General features: G+C 39.8%; 1 protein-coding gene across 5 annotated transcripts in view; it reads left to right on the top strand.

Annotated features, from left to right (window-relative positions):
- ARHGEF12 (Rho guanine nucleotide exchange factor 12) overlaps window positions 1-13,232 on the top strand; it is a 146,786-nt gene that overhangs the window by 121,926 nt on the left and 11,628 nt on the right. For all 5 annotated transcript variants that reach the window (XM_029956769.1, XM_029956771.1, XM_029956770.1 and 2 more), the window contains 8 exons: window positions 485-570; window positions 3,176-3,301; window positions 4,952-5,066; window positions 6,347-6,447; window positions 9,956-10,033; window positions 11,148-11,223; window positions 11,963-12,130; window positions 12,972-13,059. In XM_029956769.1, coding sequence (XP_029812629.1) covers window positions 485-570; window positions 3,176-3,301; window positions 4,952-5,066; window positions 6,347-6,447; window positions 9,956-10,033; window positions 11,148-11,223; window positions 11,963-12,130; window positions 12,972-13,059 — 838 coding nt within the window. The remainder of the gene's footprint in view (window positions 1-484; window positions 571-3,175; window positions 3,302-4,951; window positions 5,067-6,346; window positions 6,448-9,955; window positions 10,034-11,147; window positions 11,224-11,962; window positions 12,131-12,971; window positions 13,060-13,232) is intronic.

The following is a 13,232-nucleotide window of genomic DNA, read 5'->3' as shown; positions in this document are numbered from 1 at the left end:
CCTTAATTCTCAAGCTTTCTTGCGTCAAGGATGCCATCAGCACCTGCCAACACCTGCCTACCAAATTGGTGCCTTTTGCATCTTTGTGGGTGATCTTAAGTTTCACCAGCATGGACTGACAAGTTCAGGGGGATTGTATCCACTGCCTGTGAATGTGAACGTTTTGAGAGCACTGTTGTATTTAAATGTCTTTATGAGCATGGTTATGATGGAGTCTTGAAGTTAACTGTAGTATTTGATGCATCTATAACTGTATGTAATGTGCCAGTTTCCACATTGTTTTATGCTTTGGCAGCTGGTTTTCAGAGAGAGCTCACAAGTATCTGTGTGTATAAGAATTGTGTTCAGATTTATATTTAAGGAGGCTAGAAGCAGCTATCCTACTGTGAAAATTTTTTTTTTTTTTTTTTAATTTAGGTTCTTGGTACAACCGGTAATTCAGGCTGTATGCTTAATTATGTTTTGTTGTTTCCCCCTCCCTTAGTTGGATTGAATGAGCAAATGAAGGCTGTTCGAAAGAGGAATGAGACCTCAGTTATTGATCAGATTGGGGAAGATCTGCTGACCTGGGTAAGGAAATTTGTTATTTCATTTTAATGTTTTTATAGACACTTGAAGATCAGATTCAAGGTTGAGTAACTAATCTTTCCAAATATACAAATGCATACATTTTGCAAAGCTACTGTAAAGATGAAAGGGGTCCAAAAATGTATTCTCTTGGGTAGTATCAGGTTTTTTTCTTTGTTTTTTTTTTTGTTAGTATCGTTGAATAAGTGCTCATTCAAATTAAGTACTTTTTTTCATCAAAGATATTCTTTGTGTTTTAACAAATAGCAAAATGAATCTTGATAAGAATAATTTACCTATTTAAAATGTAGAATTTCAGCCATCTTCCATTGTCTCTCAGAATTGTGCTCTAAGACATTAAACAGTTGTAGATCCAGAACTACCGTCACAAAAGTAAAGAAGTGACAGTTATTTAATCTTATTTACAGTATAAGGAAAGAGTTCAGAGACTGTCATAGCTGTTTGTCAGCTTCTGTTTTTCTGCCTGACTCTATGAGTATATGCATCTGAGCCAAATACTGTTCTCGATGCTGGGCGTACGGTGGCCGTCAGAGGAGACGTGGTCACTGCCCGGGCGGAACTTGCAGTCCCTAGGAAGATAGCCCTTAGTTCTTCCACGTGTGGGAAGAGTTGCAAAAAAGGGAGTGCACAGGTTGTCAGGGGAAGAAGTAGCAGGGAGAGCCAAACTAGGCTTCCCTTAACAGAATGGAACAAAAGAAAATTTATTGTAGAACACATAAGGAAAATCGTATTCTTTTGTTTTTTAAGATTTTATTTTATTTATTTTTAAATTATTTTCTAATGTTTTATTTATTTTTGAGAGTGAGAGAGATAGCATGAGCAGGGGAGGGTCAGAGAGAGAGGGAGATACAGAATCCAAAGCTGGCTCCAGGCTCTGAGCTAGCTGTCAGCACAGAGCCCGATGCAGAGCTTGAACCCACAAACTTCAAGATCATGACCTGAGCCGGCCGGATGCTCAACTGAGCCACCCAGGATTTTTTTTTTTTTTTTTAAGTAATCTCTACACCCAACATGGGACTCAAACTCAGGATCCTGAGATCAAGAGTAACACGCTCCCCCAACTGAGCCAGCCAGGTGCCCCAGAGGAATTGTATTCTTGACCATTGTGAAATACCTATAAAAAGCTGAGGAAAAATAGAATAGACTAACCAATTTGGTTAGTAACTGTAAGGTAGAAAGGGTTTGCTTAGGGCAAAGCATTGGCTAGAAATACTAAAAGCAAAAATTGTAAACGGGCCTTTAGATTTGCTCTGTTTTTTAAAATACTCTTGGAGAGTATTTTTCTGGTGTTGATCCCTTGAGATCACCTTATGTATAATAAGATACTTGTAAGACTACTGTAAGAAGAAAAAACTACTTGAAGTTGGGATGTTATTTTCTTTTGTAAACCCAGCTGCTGTTAGTATATATATAGCACTTTGATTAATTAACATAATAAAAAATGCTGCCAGTCTCCTCTTTGAATATGTCGAGTGTCATATTTATAACAAAATATCAATATAACACTGGCGCAGACTATTAAAGTGTCACATTGTATGTGTGCTAGTTGGAGGGAGGATACCCTGAGTTTATCTACAAATCATCACAAAAGGATTTTTCCACAAAATACCTTCATACACAAACTTCTGGGAATAATGGCTTTATTTTAAAAAGATTTTCTTTTTAATGTTTACCCATTTTTGAGAGACAGAGTGCAAGTGGAAGAGGGGCAGAGAGAGAGGGAGACACAGAACCCGAAGCAGGCTCCAGGCTCTGAGAACTCATGAGCCATGAGGTCATGACCTGAGCTGAAGTTGGACACTTAACTGACTGAGCCTCCCAGGCGCCCCTGGAAATAATAGTTTTAAATGGGAGATTATATGAAAAGCTTGCTTGTAAACTATAGAGCAGCTATTATAAACATGAAGATGGTTAAAAAAGAGTGTATATTATGAGTGAAGCACTTCTTAGGTATTTTATAAGAACCTAAAATCAGTATATATACAAATTTATAAATTTAAAAATATCAGTAGAAAGTGTAATTTTTGGCAGAAGGGGTTCATAGGTTCATGGAGCTCTCCCAAGAGAGACTGAAGGAAGGCATTGATCTCTACCCTCTGCCTGGATGAAGCAGCAGCATTTTAATTTTATTGTGACCAGAAAAGTGACAACTTGTTCTGGGTTTCATAAAAAGAAACCTCGAATCCCACAGATTTTCTTCCTAGAGCAGTTAGTAATTTTTGTGAAGGTGTCTGCTTATAAGAAAATCAAATTGTAATCTCACTCTTCAAGTGTTTTGTGTCTTATATTTCCCCAGTGTCAACCTTTCTATTTAATTTGAAAGTGGAATAGACTGAACAAGTAAGAAGCCGTGGTAGCCCATGAGTAAGGAAACATTGGAATGTGATCAGAAAAAGTCTGGACATGTCAGGGTCTGACTTTTTTAACGGAGAAACATTGGTAGCACACAGACATGTAGATCTCCGTTTCTTGTCACTAGAGAGTACTTAGTGGGACATCGAAGGATCATGGTTGTCTCTCATTTTGCCTGACCCAAGACGAGCTCCGTATGCCATTCTCTCTTGTGTTCTTTGCATTCCCGGCACAGTTCAGCGGACCAGGGGAGGAGAAGTTGAAACATGCTGCTGCCACCTTTTGCAGTAACCAGCCTTTCGCCCTAGAAATGATCAAGTCTCGTCAGAAGAAGGATTCCCGGTTTCAGACTTTTGTGCAGGTGAGTTGAGTGAGTCATGTAAGGAAAAAAATAATTGCAATTTTTTTTATTGAATATGGAATAAACTGGGGGAATTCTAGGACCAAGATTTTTACAAGGATTATGTTAACATTTTTGCAAGCCATACATGGTCTCTTAAAATTATTGGAGAGTATTAAGATGATATTGAAATAGTAAATAACAAAGAAGAGATGTCAGGGTTAAAATACTTGACAAAGTCCACATCGCCATGGAGATATGGTCAGGAAATGTCCTGTGTATGCTGTTGAAATAATACAGTCATAACATGAGAATGGGCTCATAACTCGCCCAGGAAGAGTGTAACCGCAGTCATGCGTATTGAGGGGTATATATTGGTATATATCAAAGGTCAGTAAACTGTGGGCCACAGGCCATATCCAGCCTCTTGCCTGTTTTTATGGAGTTTTATTGGAACACAGTGTAGTAGATTTTTACAGCAGATTACCACAAATGTAGCAACTTATGTAAATGTATTATGTCACAGTTGTGGTTTAGGAGTACAGGTATCATTTAGCTGGGTCCTCTCTTCATGCTTTCACCAGACTGAAATGAGGGCGTCAGCTCGAGCTGCCGGTCTCTTCCTGAGACTTGGGGTTCTCTTCTAAGCTCCCTGGTTGTTCACAGAATCCATTTACTTGTAAATGTATATAACTGAGAGCCCTGTCTTCTTGTCATTGGTGGCTAGAAGCTGCTCTTAGCTCCTAGAGAATGCCCATATCTCTGCCATGTGGCCCCATTATGCAGTTTACAAGATAGTTGCTTGCTTTCTTGTAGGCCATAAGGAAACAAGAAACAAGGAAACAAGTCTTATGTCTCTCTGACAGCTTTCTTTTAAAGACTCCTCTGATTAAGTCAGACTTGCCTTAGGAGTCACTTAGGAGTCACTCTCCTTTTTTGATCGATACAAAGTTAACTGGTAGCAACCTAATCATGTGAGTGGATTCCTACCACATTCACAAGTTCTGTCCACCCTCGGGGGGAGGTGATTATACAGGTGTGTACACCAGAGAGTGGGAATCCAGAGGGCATCTCGGAGCTCTTTACTACAACACAGCCATGTTCCTTCATTTACGTGCTATCTATGACTGCTTTTGTGTTTAAACAGCAGAATTGAGTAGTTGTGACAAAGACTGGACAGTGTGCAAAGCCTAAAGTATTTATCATCTGGCACTTCTCTGACAAGCTTGCAGATCCCGTTAGAGATGAGCTGGTACATGTCCAGATCAACAATCCACCATGCCTACTTTGGAATGGCAAATACCAAGTCAGCCCACTGAATTTTGGTAGGAATACCAATCATAGGAAAATGTAACTAGATTTTCTGATGTGTAAAGATAAAACTTTTATCATAAGCAAGCAGTTCTTAGAGTTGATTATGGATGTTCTCAATTTTTGCTTAAACAAATAAGAAGCCAGTGGCTTAGTGATAAAGGCTCCCCTCCCCCGTTATGTCAGTAAAGGAGAAAGCAGAAGTATAGTGTGACCATGTTATACCTTGCCATGTTTTAAGTCTTGATTTAATAACCAGAACTGTGATGTTATAGACACATAGATGATGAATATATGGTACGTGTCAGGTAACTAATAGGAATAAGAATCACAAATTCACTTATTTTACTTTAATTTTAGGATGCTGAGAGCAATCCACTGTGTCGTCGTCTGCAGCTGAAGGATATCATTCCTACCCAAATGCAGAGGCTTACTAAGTACCCTCTTCTGTTAGATAATATTGCCAAATACACAGGTACAGCATTCTCACTGAAATTAAAAAGCTTAGGAACACAGCAAAACAACAACAACAAAAAAAACCCCATGTCCTGCTAAATAATCTCTCACAGAGTCCTGGTGTCCAGGGGTTTGATTTCCAAAGCATTTTCTAACAAGATTCAACCCAGTCGTCTTTAGACCATTTGATTTAATGTGTTCCATTAGTAGCTCATAACACAGCATTTGGCAGACTGTGGATCATGAGCCAAATCTGGCTTATCACCTATTTTGTTAAAAAGTTTGAACGGAACATATGCATGCTCATTTGTTGACAAATTGTCTTTGACTACTTTTGCACCAAACAGCAGACTTGAGTAGTTGTGACAAAGGCCACTTAACCCTCAAAGTGTAAAATATTTGTCATTTAACACTTTACAGACAAAACCTATATCTGGCACTTTACAGAGTACACCAGCCCTTTCTCTAGCCTACGTCCTGTTTACTTTGAAGAAGGCGTATCCTGGGCAAAGAAATGCCATATGTCCAACATGTACTTCTATGAAGCCCCACCAGTGCGCTGTAAGCCGAGCTCTCCTGTTTAGAAACAGGAAGTCAGTCTGAGTTTCTGAGCTGACCTTTAGGTTCTTGCACTTAGTTCTTGTTAATAGTTTTATGGACACTCCTGTTTCTTATACCTGAAAATTTAGAAATACTTATACATGTTAATTTTTATGCTTCAACACACCTGTTCCAAATAGGTAGGCTATTATTCAGAGGATTGTCATCTTAAATATTCTAGTTTTGTCATTCTTCACATTGTATGCCTCAATGGAATCTCAACACATTTGGTGAATTTTATCTTCTTTTAATGATAAAATGTTGTAATCTATTTTCTTTCCTTAAATATATTCTCAAATTCAAAGAAACTTCTGCAGTTATTTTGAATTGTGTTATGTTATCATTAAACACTTACTGCTGCACAGGTCCACTGGACAGAATCACATAGGCTGTGCACTCGGGAGATTCTAGGGGGAGAAGGCGTCCCACTTCTGTAGCTTCCAGCATGAATGAGGCCCCCTCCCTGGAGCAGGTAGCATGGTGGGGCTGATACTTGATGCAAGGCGTAGCTCCTTGAATTTGGGCTTCTGTTTGTCATAAGACATCTCACCTGCCCATTGACTATCTGAATTGAGATTCTGCTGTAGATTTTAGCCTGATATAAAAATATTCAAGGTCTTCATATATTTATATATATATAATTTATGTTCTTTTCTGATGTCCATTATTTTACATTTTGGATTTTTCTTCCATCCTTAGAATGGCCAATGGAAAGGGAGAAGGTGAAGAAAGCTGCAGATCACTGTCGTCAGATCCTAAATTATGTAAACCAGGCTGTCAAGGAGGCAGAAAACAAGCAGGTAAGAAGGGAAAAACAAGAAGATACAGATGACCTAGGGAGAGTATTTAATTAGTGTTACCTGGAATCTGTAAAATAATAATGGAAATTATCATGACATAATTGACAGGTGGAGCAGTCGTTGACTGTTCATGTCATAGGTGGGTCTAGTTCAGTCTGTGGTGGAATATCAGGTTTGTATTTGGCTTTTTTGAGCATCTATGGTTGTTTGCTCTTTCATGTATGTGTTCGTTCAGCAAGTATTTCTAGAGCGCCTGTGTGCTGAGTGTGTGCAGAGTGTAGGGTCTAGAGTGCTTAAGTGAATGACTGTGCTGAGCGCCCACAATGAGCGTAATTTCTGGCCCGAGAGGAAGGCCCTGAGCAGATTATGGTGCGAGTGTTTTTGTAAGCTGTGATAGTTGCTCTGAAGGAGAATTTGGGGTGCCAGGAGTATATAGCCAGTGTGGGGTTCAGGGGGAGCCTGGTTTGAGGATGTTGGCTGGTGGCCATCAGAGAAAGCTTCCTTGAGGAGTTGACATTTAAGCCAAGTCTGAAGAATGAGGGGAAATAAACCAAAAGAATATGGAAGGGGGGAAACCTTAGAAGTAGCGGGAACAGCATGTACAAAAGCCCTGGGGTAAAAAGGAAGCATGGTTTGTATGAGGAACTGAAAGATTAAGTTAGTGTGGATCATGCCTAAAAAGTGAAGTCAGAGCGGTAACAAAAGGAGGGATAGTAGGCCAGGGCCAAGTCATACAGGACCCTGTAGACGATGTTAAAGATTCTGATTTTGAGAGTACTAGGAATTCGTGAGAGACATTTAATAAGGAGAGTGGCATGTTCAGATTTTTCACTTTGCAAGTATCACTCATGCTAGTCTGTGGCAGATGGGCTGGAGGGGGCAGGGAGGGGATGCAGCAGGCAGGGAGGGATGAAGGGGGCAGGGAGGAATGAAGGAACTTAGTCTGCGGCAGCAGTTCAGGGCAGGTGGTGGCAGCTCGGGAGATACAAGAATTGGAAACGTAGAAAGTGAAACTAATAGGATTTGGTGACTGATTTAGAGAAGAATTTGAAGGGAGGTGTGATGGTAGGAATAAATCCCAGATCTCTGGTGTGCACATTGTGGGGGACAGGATGAGTGAAGAAGCCCCAGATTGGGAGGGATGATCAAGAGTTCAGTTTGGGATATCAGTGAAGCTGTACAATATGCAGTTGGCTGTGCAGATCCGCCTCTAGGAGGACTGTGCTGAAGACACAACTGTGAGATTGTGAGCATAAAGAGAGGTTAATTGAATCCATGGACCTGGACATAATTTCTTAGGAACTGAATTATGATGACGGCTCTGTTGGTGAGGCTGTAGGAAAACAGGAAGCTTCAAATGTGGTGTTTGGAGTGTAAAACGATAAAACCCCAGAGAGCACTTTGGCAATATGTACCTAAATTAACAATGCATATATTCCTGTATCTACCCTTGGACCCAGCAGTTTTGTTCTCAGTGATTTACCCAGGAGAAATGAAGATAGGTGCTCAGGATTGGCACAGGAATGTGTATAGCATAAACCAAGTGTGGTGTAGCCATAACCTAGAACGATAAATACCCTCAATAAAAAGGAAGGAACCTGCTGATACAACATGGATGAACCTCACCAGCACGATGCTGAGGGAAGGAGAGCAGAAAAGAGCACATGTGTACAGCTTTATTTATGTAAACTTCTGGAGCAGGTTAAGCTCATCTGTGGGGGGAAAGAAGGTCAGAAAAGTGGTTGTGAATGGGGACGTGGGGCCACATGCTAGCTAGGAAGAAGTATGAGGGAGTATTCCGAGGTGACGGCAGTTTTTGGGGAGCAGTTTGATTGCTCAGGTGCATACATCTGTAAAACTTTGTGGAAGCGTACACTCACAGTGCGCACATCTCGCTGCATGGACATTTAACTTTAAAAAAGTAACTGCAGGGGCGCCTGGGTGGCTCAGTCAGTTGGCGTCCAACTCTTGATGTGGGCTCAGGTCAGGATCTCATGGCGGTGTGGGCTCTGTGCTGACAGTGCGGAGCTTGCTTGGGATTCTCTCTCTTCCTCTCTCCTTCCTTGCTTAGGCTCTTTCTCTCTTTCTCAAAATAAATAAATAAATAAATAAACTTAAAAATGTTTTAAAAAGTAACTCTTGTTAATGATATGCACGCTAAAATGTGTAAAGGTAAAGTGTGCTTACATCTGTAAGTTGTTTTGAAATGCATCCCAAACGTGTGGTGTGTTGATGGATAGCCAGAGGAATGAATAGACGCATGAGAAAACAAATACAGCAAGTATTAACTGTGAGATTCAGTGGCGAGTGTATGGGTGCTTACTATACACATTCAGACTTCTCTGTTCACTTGGACATTTTTGTAATTTTGGGGGAGAATGCACATATGCTTTGACCTAACAGTTGTTCCTTTGGCAATTTATCTTACAGACACACCTACACAAGTCTATAAAAATACATGTTTTAAAGCCATTATATCACAATATTGTTTGTTATAGGAGATGATTGGAAGTAACTTACATGTTCATCAGTACAGTGTAGTTAAACTATAGTGCATTCATAGAGCTTAATACCATACAGCCACTTGAACCTAGAATCTCCTGATCCGTAGTCAGACGCATTATCCATTGCGCCACTGGCCCCCTCCCCATACAGCCATTTGAAAAACGAGTTCTCTCTATATGTGCTAATGTGGAGCAGTCTCCAAGATACAGTGATGAATGATACACACACACACACGTATGTGAACATGTTATCATTGAGTAATTCATATTATATTATGCTACTGTATCTTTTTATTTATTTTTAATTTTTTAATGTTTATTTAATTTGGAGAGAGAGTGACAGAGCAGGAGTTGCGGGAGGAGCAGAGAGAGAGAGAGACAGAATCCGAAGCAGGCTTCAGGCTCTGAGCTGTTAGCACAGAGCCCCATGCGGTGCTCGAACCCACGAACCGTGAGATCATGACCTGCATCGAAGTTGGCAGCTTAACTGACTGAGCTACCCAGGCGCCCCTACTGTATCTTTTTAGAAAGGATATGTATATACACAGCATGCACAGAGAGAAGCACACTTATTAATGCATATATTCTATTTGCTTAGAATTTTTCTGACAGGCTACCCAAGGATGGGTATTAGGATTGAGGAGGCAAGAGGACAGGATTGGAGGGAGACTTTGTTTCCCATTGTGTGCCTTATGTTACTTTTTGGATTTTGTACCATGTACGTGATTTACATATTCAGAAAATAACCATAAGCTAGTTAAAGGTCAATGAGTTTGAAAAGCAGATTGAACAATAGCCAAAGAGGGAAGAGGAAAACTAGGAAGGTGTGATGTCTCCAGAGCTAGTAGAAGGGGATGTTTAAGAAAGAGTGAGCTGTCAGTTATGTCTGGTGTTGCAGAGAGCTCTGTAAAATGCAGGTAAAAAACCATCCATTTGGTTTACGAACGGGGAGATCATTGTTATCCAAAGCAGTAACCTTGGGTCCATCTTGTCTTAATTTTCAGCGCCTGGAAGACTATCAGCGTCGCCTTGATACCTCCAATCTGAAGTTGTCAGAGTACCCAAATGTGGAAGAGCTCAGGGTGAGAGATTGTCTAATCATAATTTAAAAAGTGAAATACAGTTTACTAAGGACCTGGCAGGTAATTAACATCTCCGTGGGAACATCCATCAGGTGAAGGAGTTCTTGTATCACAGATTGTCTGTATTCATGATTCTGTTCTTCGTCTGCAGCATCTGGTCTGCGTGAAGATTAGTCTTTCATTAGAGGAATATTTTGTGTAAAACTTTTTGTAACAGGAATTTGCGGGAGACTAAGGGAACATTAGTAATTTAATTTTATTGTGTTCTTACAATTTGAATGAGAGTAGGGTTGTTTATTTTGGGAACTTTCTAGATTACTGAGTAAAACAAGATAATTTTTTCATGAAGCTCTTCCAAAGCATAAGTGTCGAAACGATTACAGGAATGATAGTAAAATATTTAGTAATTGCCATTTCTGTTACATGAGGCTTTTGTGTTAAGAAACTGCTTAGGATTTTTAATCTTTCTTGGACAGTTTTACTTGGTGATTGTTTTGGCAGATTTATTTTGGTAACTGGTTAATTAGACTTTTATGTCCTATATAACAGCTTATCAAAAAGCAGGCTTAATATGCTTAGTCCCTTCACTTCCAGACAGTGGGATTTTTCTAAGGCTGCAGAGACTAAAAGATGATTCTCTTACTGAATTATTAATATTTAGAGCAAGGCTGATCCTTGCCCTGACTCTTTTATGAGTACTTTTCTTCCTTAACTTGGTTTGGAACCAGAGCCTGGCACTCACAGGGCTCCTGCAGCTAAGCTAGGCACCGCCTTATCTAGTTATTCATGGAAAAATGAAGGGATGGGCTGCGAATCCAGTGCCGAATGTCTGCAACTTCATTTTCGTAAGCTGCTGTCGTGTGCTTAGCATGAGATTTAGAAGACAGAACTCCTGAGTGTTTTCCTGCAACATACCTCATCCTTTTTAAGAAATTGTATGCAGTTCACTTTAACGTGATCTTTATTCTGTGGTTAGTAGTTGCTAGATCTTGATAATGATAGTGAAGGCAAATGGTATCTTTATATGAAGAATCTCATGAAAAGAGACTGTATGGAATATTTTCTCCCTGCGTGTTTGGAAATAAGTTGTGTATAATTGTCTTTATTGTGGCAGAATTTGGATTTAACGAAAAGGAAGATGATTCATGAAGGGCCGCTGGTCTGGAAGGTGAATCGGGATAAAACTATTGGTAGGTGTGATGTCTGTCAGTTTGGGGGAGAGTGGAGGGAAGAAAAGAATGATGAAGTTTCCTCATGCCCAAGAGCGGAGATGACCGTTCAGTTTTCAGCTGCAGCAGGGGGCTGTGCTGCTCTCGTATTTTTGCAGATCTGCGTATACTGTTTTGTTACATGTGAAGTACATTAAATAGTCATTTGGGGAGAAGCAGAAGTTTGTCATGATTCTGCCTTGCCTCCATCATTCTTGTATTCTAGAGAGCTGTCCAGTCAGCTTTGTTTAGACCACTGCATCTCAAACTGTCTGTGGCGAGTCACCCATGGTTGGTCGGTTGGTTGGTTGGTTTTCTCCTCAGTCACAGATTGATATATCAGTGTCAATACAATATAATAAGGAATTATTCTTACTATTAAAGCTTATTTATCTTGAGAGAGACCGCATGAACCATACGAGCAGGGGAGAGGCAGAGAAAGGGAGAGTCTGAAGCAGGCTCTGGGCTACCAGCACAGAGCGCAGTGCAGGGCCCTAGAGCTCATGAAACCATGAGACTGTGACCTGAGCCGTCCTCGAGACTCAGACGCTTAACCGGCTGAGCCACTCAGGTACCCCTAAAAACAAAACTGGAAAAGGCAATAGCAAGTTAATTTTTAACATGTATTAGATTTAACAGAAATTTTCTGTGTCAAATTGTTAAGGTTTATAAACCACATCTCTTTCTGCACTAATCACCTTCTCTACGATTTTGTCTCCAGATCTGTACACATTGCTGCTGGAAGACATTCTTGTATTGTTACAAAAACAGGATGACAGACTGGTGTTAAGATGTCATAGTAAGATTCTGGCGTCTACGGCTGACAGCAAACACACATTTAGCCCTGTCATTAAGTTGAATACGGTGCTGGTTCGGCAAGTGGCAACAGGCAAGTATGTCTGCAGAGTGACAGGAAGCTTCAGGCTCATCACAAAGTAACAGATTCACTACTGGTTAAGTAGCCCGGCTGGCATAGAGTTTTGTTGTTTTTTTTATATTCTTTGAAAATGAAGTGAAATTTATTTGCTGGGTAGAAATTCAGCGTTTGTATCCCCAAATTATTTAGGATGCCTAGATTCTCTGAGTAATTTTCTACAAAGTACTTTGATCTTTATTCCGTGTTCCAGTCATTGATAGACACCCATGGAGATGGTGAATTGAGAAGTAATCCCAATGAAAAGGCTTTCGTGAGAGGGGTGTATTTTTTGATTTGTGAAAAAAATGCAAACAAAAATTAAGAGATGGGTTTAGTTTGCATTATTTGAAATCAGTTTAAGTCAGCAAGTTATATATTAACTCTACTAAGTGAGATCGCTTTTAAAACTTGTTAGTTCCACAATAGCAAGATTCATTGGTTCCCTCTGTTCTCCAACATCTAGCTGTTCAGCAAAAGGGCAATTCTAAATAAAAGCAAAAAAGTCAGTTCAGTAATTTAGATATATTAACACTCTTGTTTCTAATAAGGTACTGTGGAGTCAGTGCTGGTTTTTATAATCTTTGCCTTATTGAAGTATAATTTAACATACAGTATAACATATGGTGAGTTGGACACAATTTTAAGTGTATTTAGCTTGATGATTTTTTACAAAGTGAACATGCTTACAAAGTGAACACATTAACCTTTTACCTAGATTAAGATTCAGAATAAATCAGGACACTACAAGCATCCTTCATGGCCCCGATAGGTCATATTCATGTCGTTAGAGTAATTTTTGTCTTGTTTCTTCCAGATAACAAAGCTTTGTTTGTCATCTCCATGTCAGACAATGGAGCCCAAATTTATGAACTGGTGGCTCAGACAGTTTCTGAAAAGACTGTGTATGTATTCGATGTAGCTACCTTACTCCAGTAGTTTTGGTTGTCCTGAATGTAGTATTCTATACGCTTAACTTCATTTTTGTAATAGAACTTTGAAAACCAAAAGCTATATGGAAATAAGCTCTTCCTCTATATTTTTGTTTGTTTGTTTAGCTCTTCCTCTATATTCTTTT

Source organism: Suricata suricatta, chromosome 11, assembly GCF_006229205.1.
Source record: "Suricata suricatta isolate VVHF042 chromosome 11, meerkat_22Aug2017_6uvM2_HiC, whole genome shotgun sequence".
NCBI classification, from domain to species: Eukaryota; Metazoa; Chordata; class Mammalia; order Carnivora; family Herpestidae; genus Suricata; species Suricata suricatta.
Note: the sequence above shows the minus strand (reverse complement) of the source record. Positions and strands in the feature narration are given on the sequence as shown.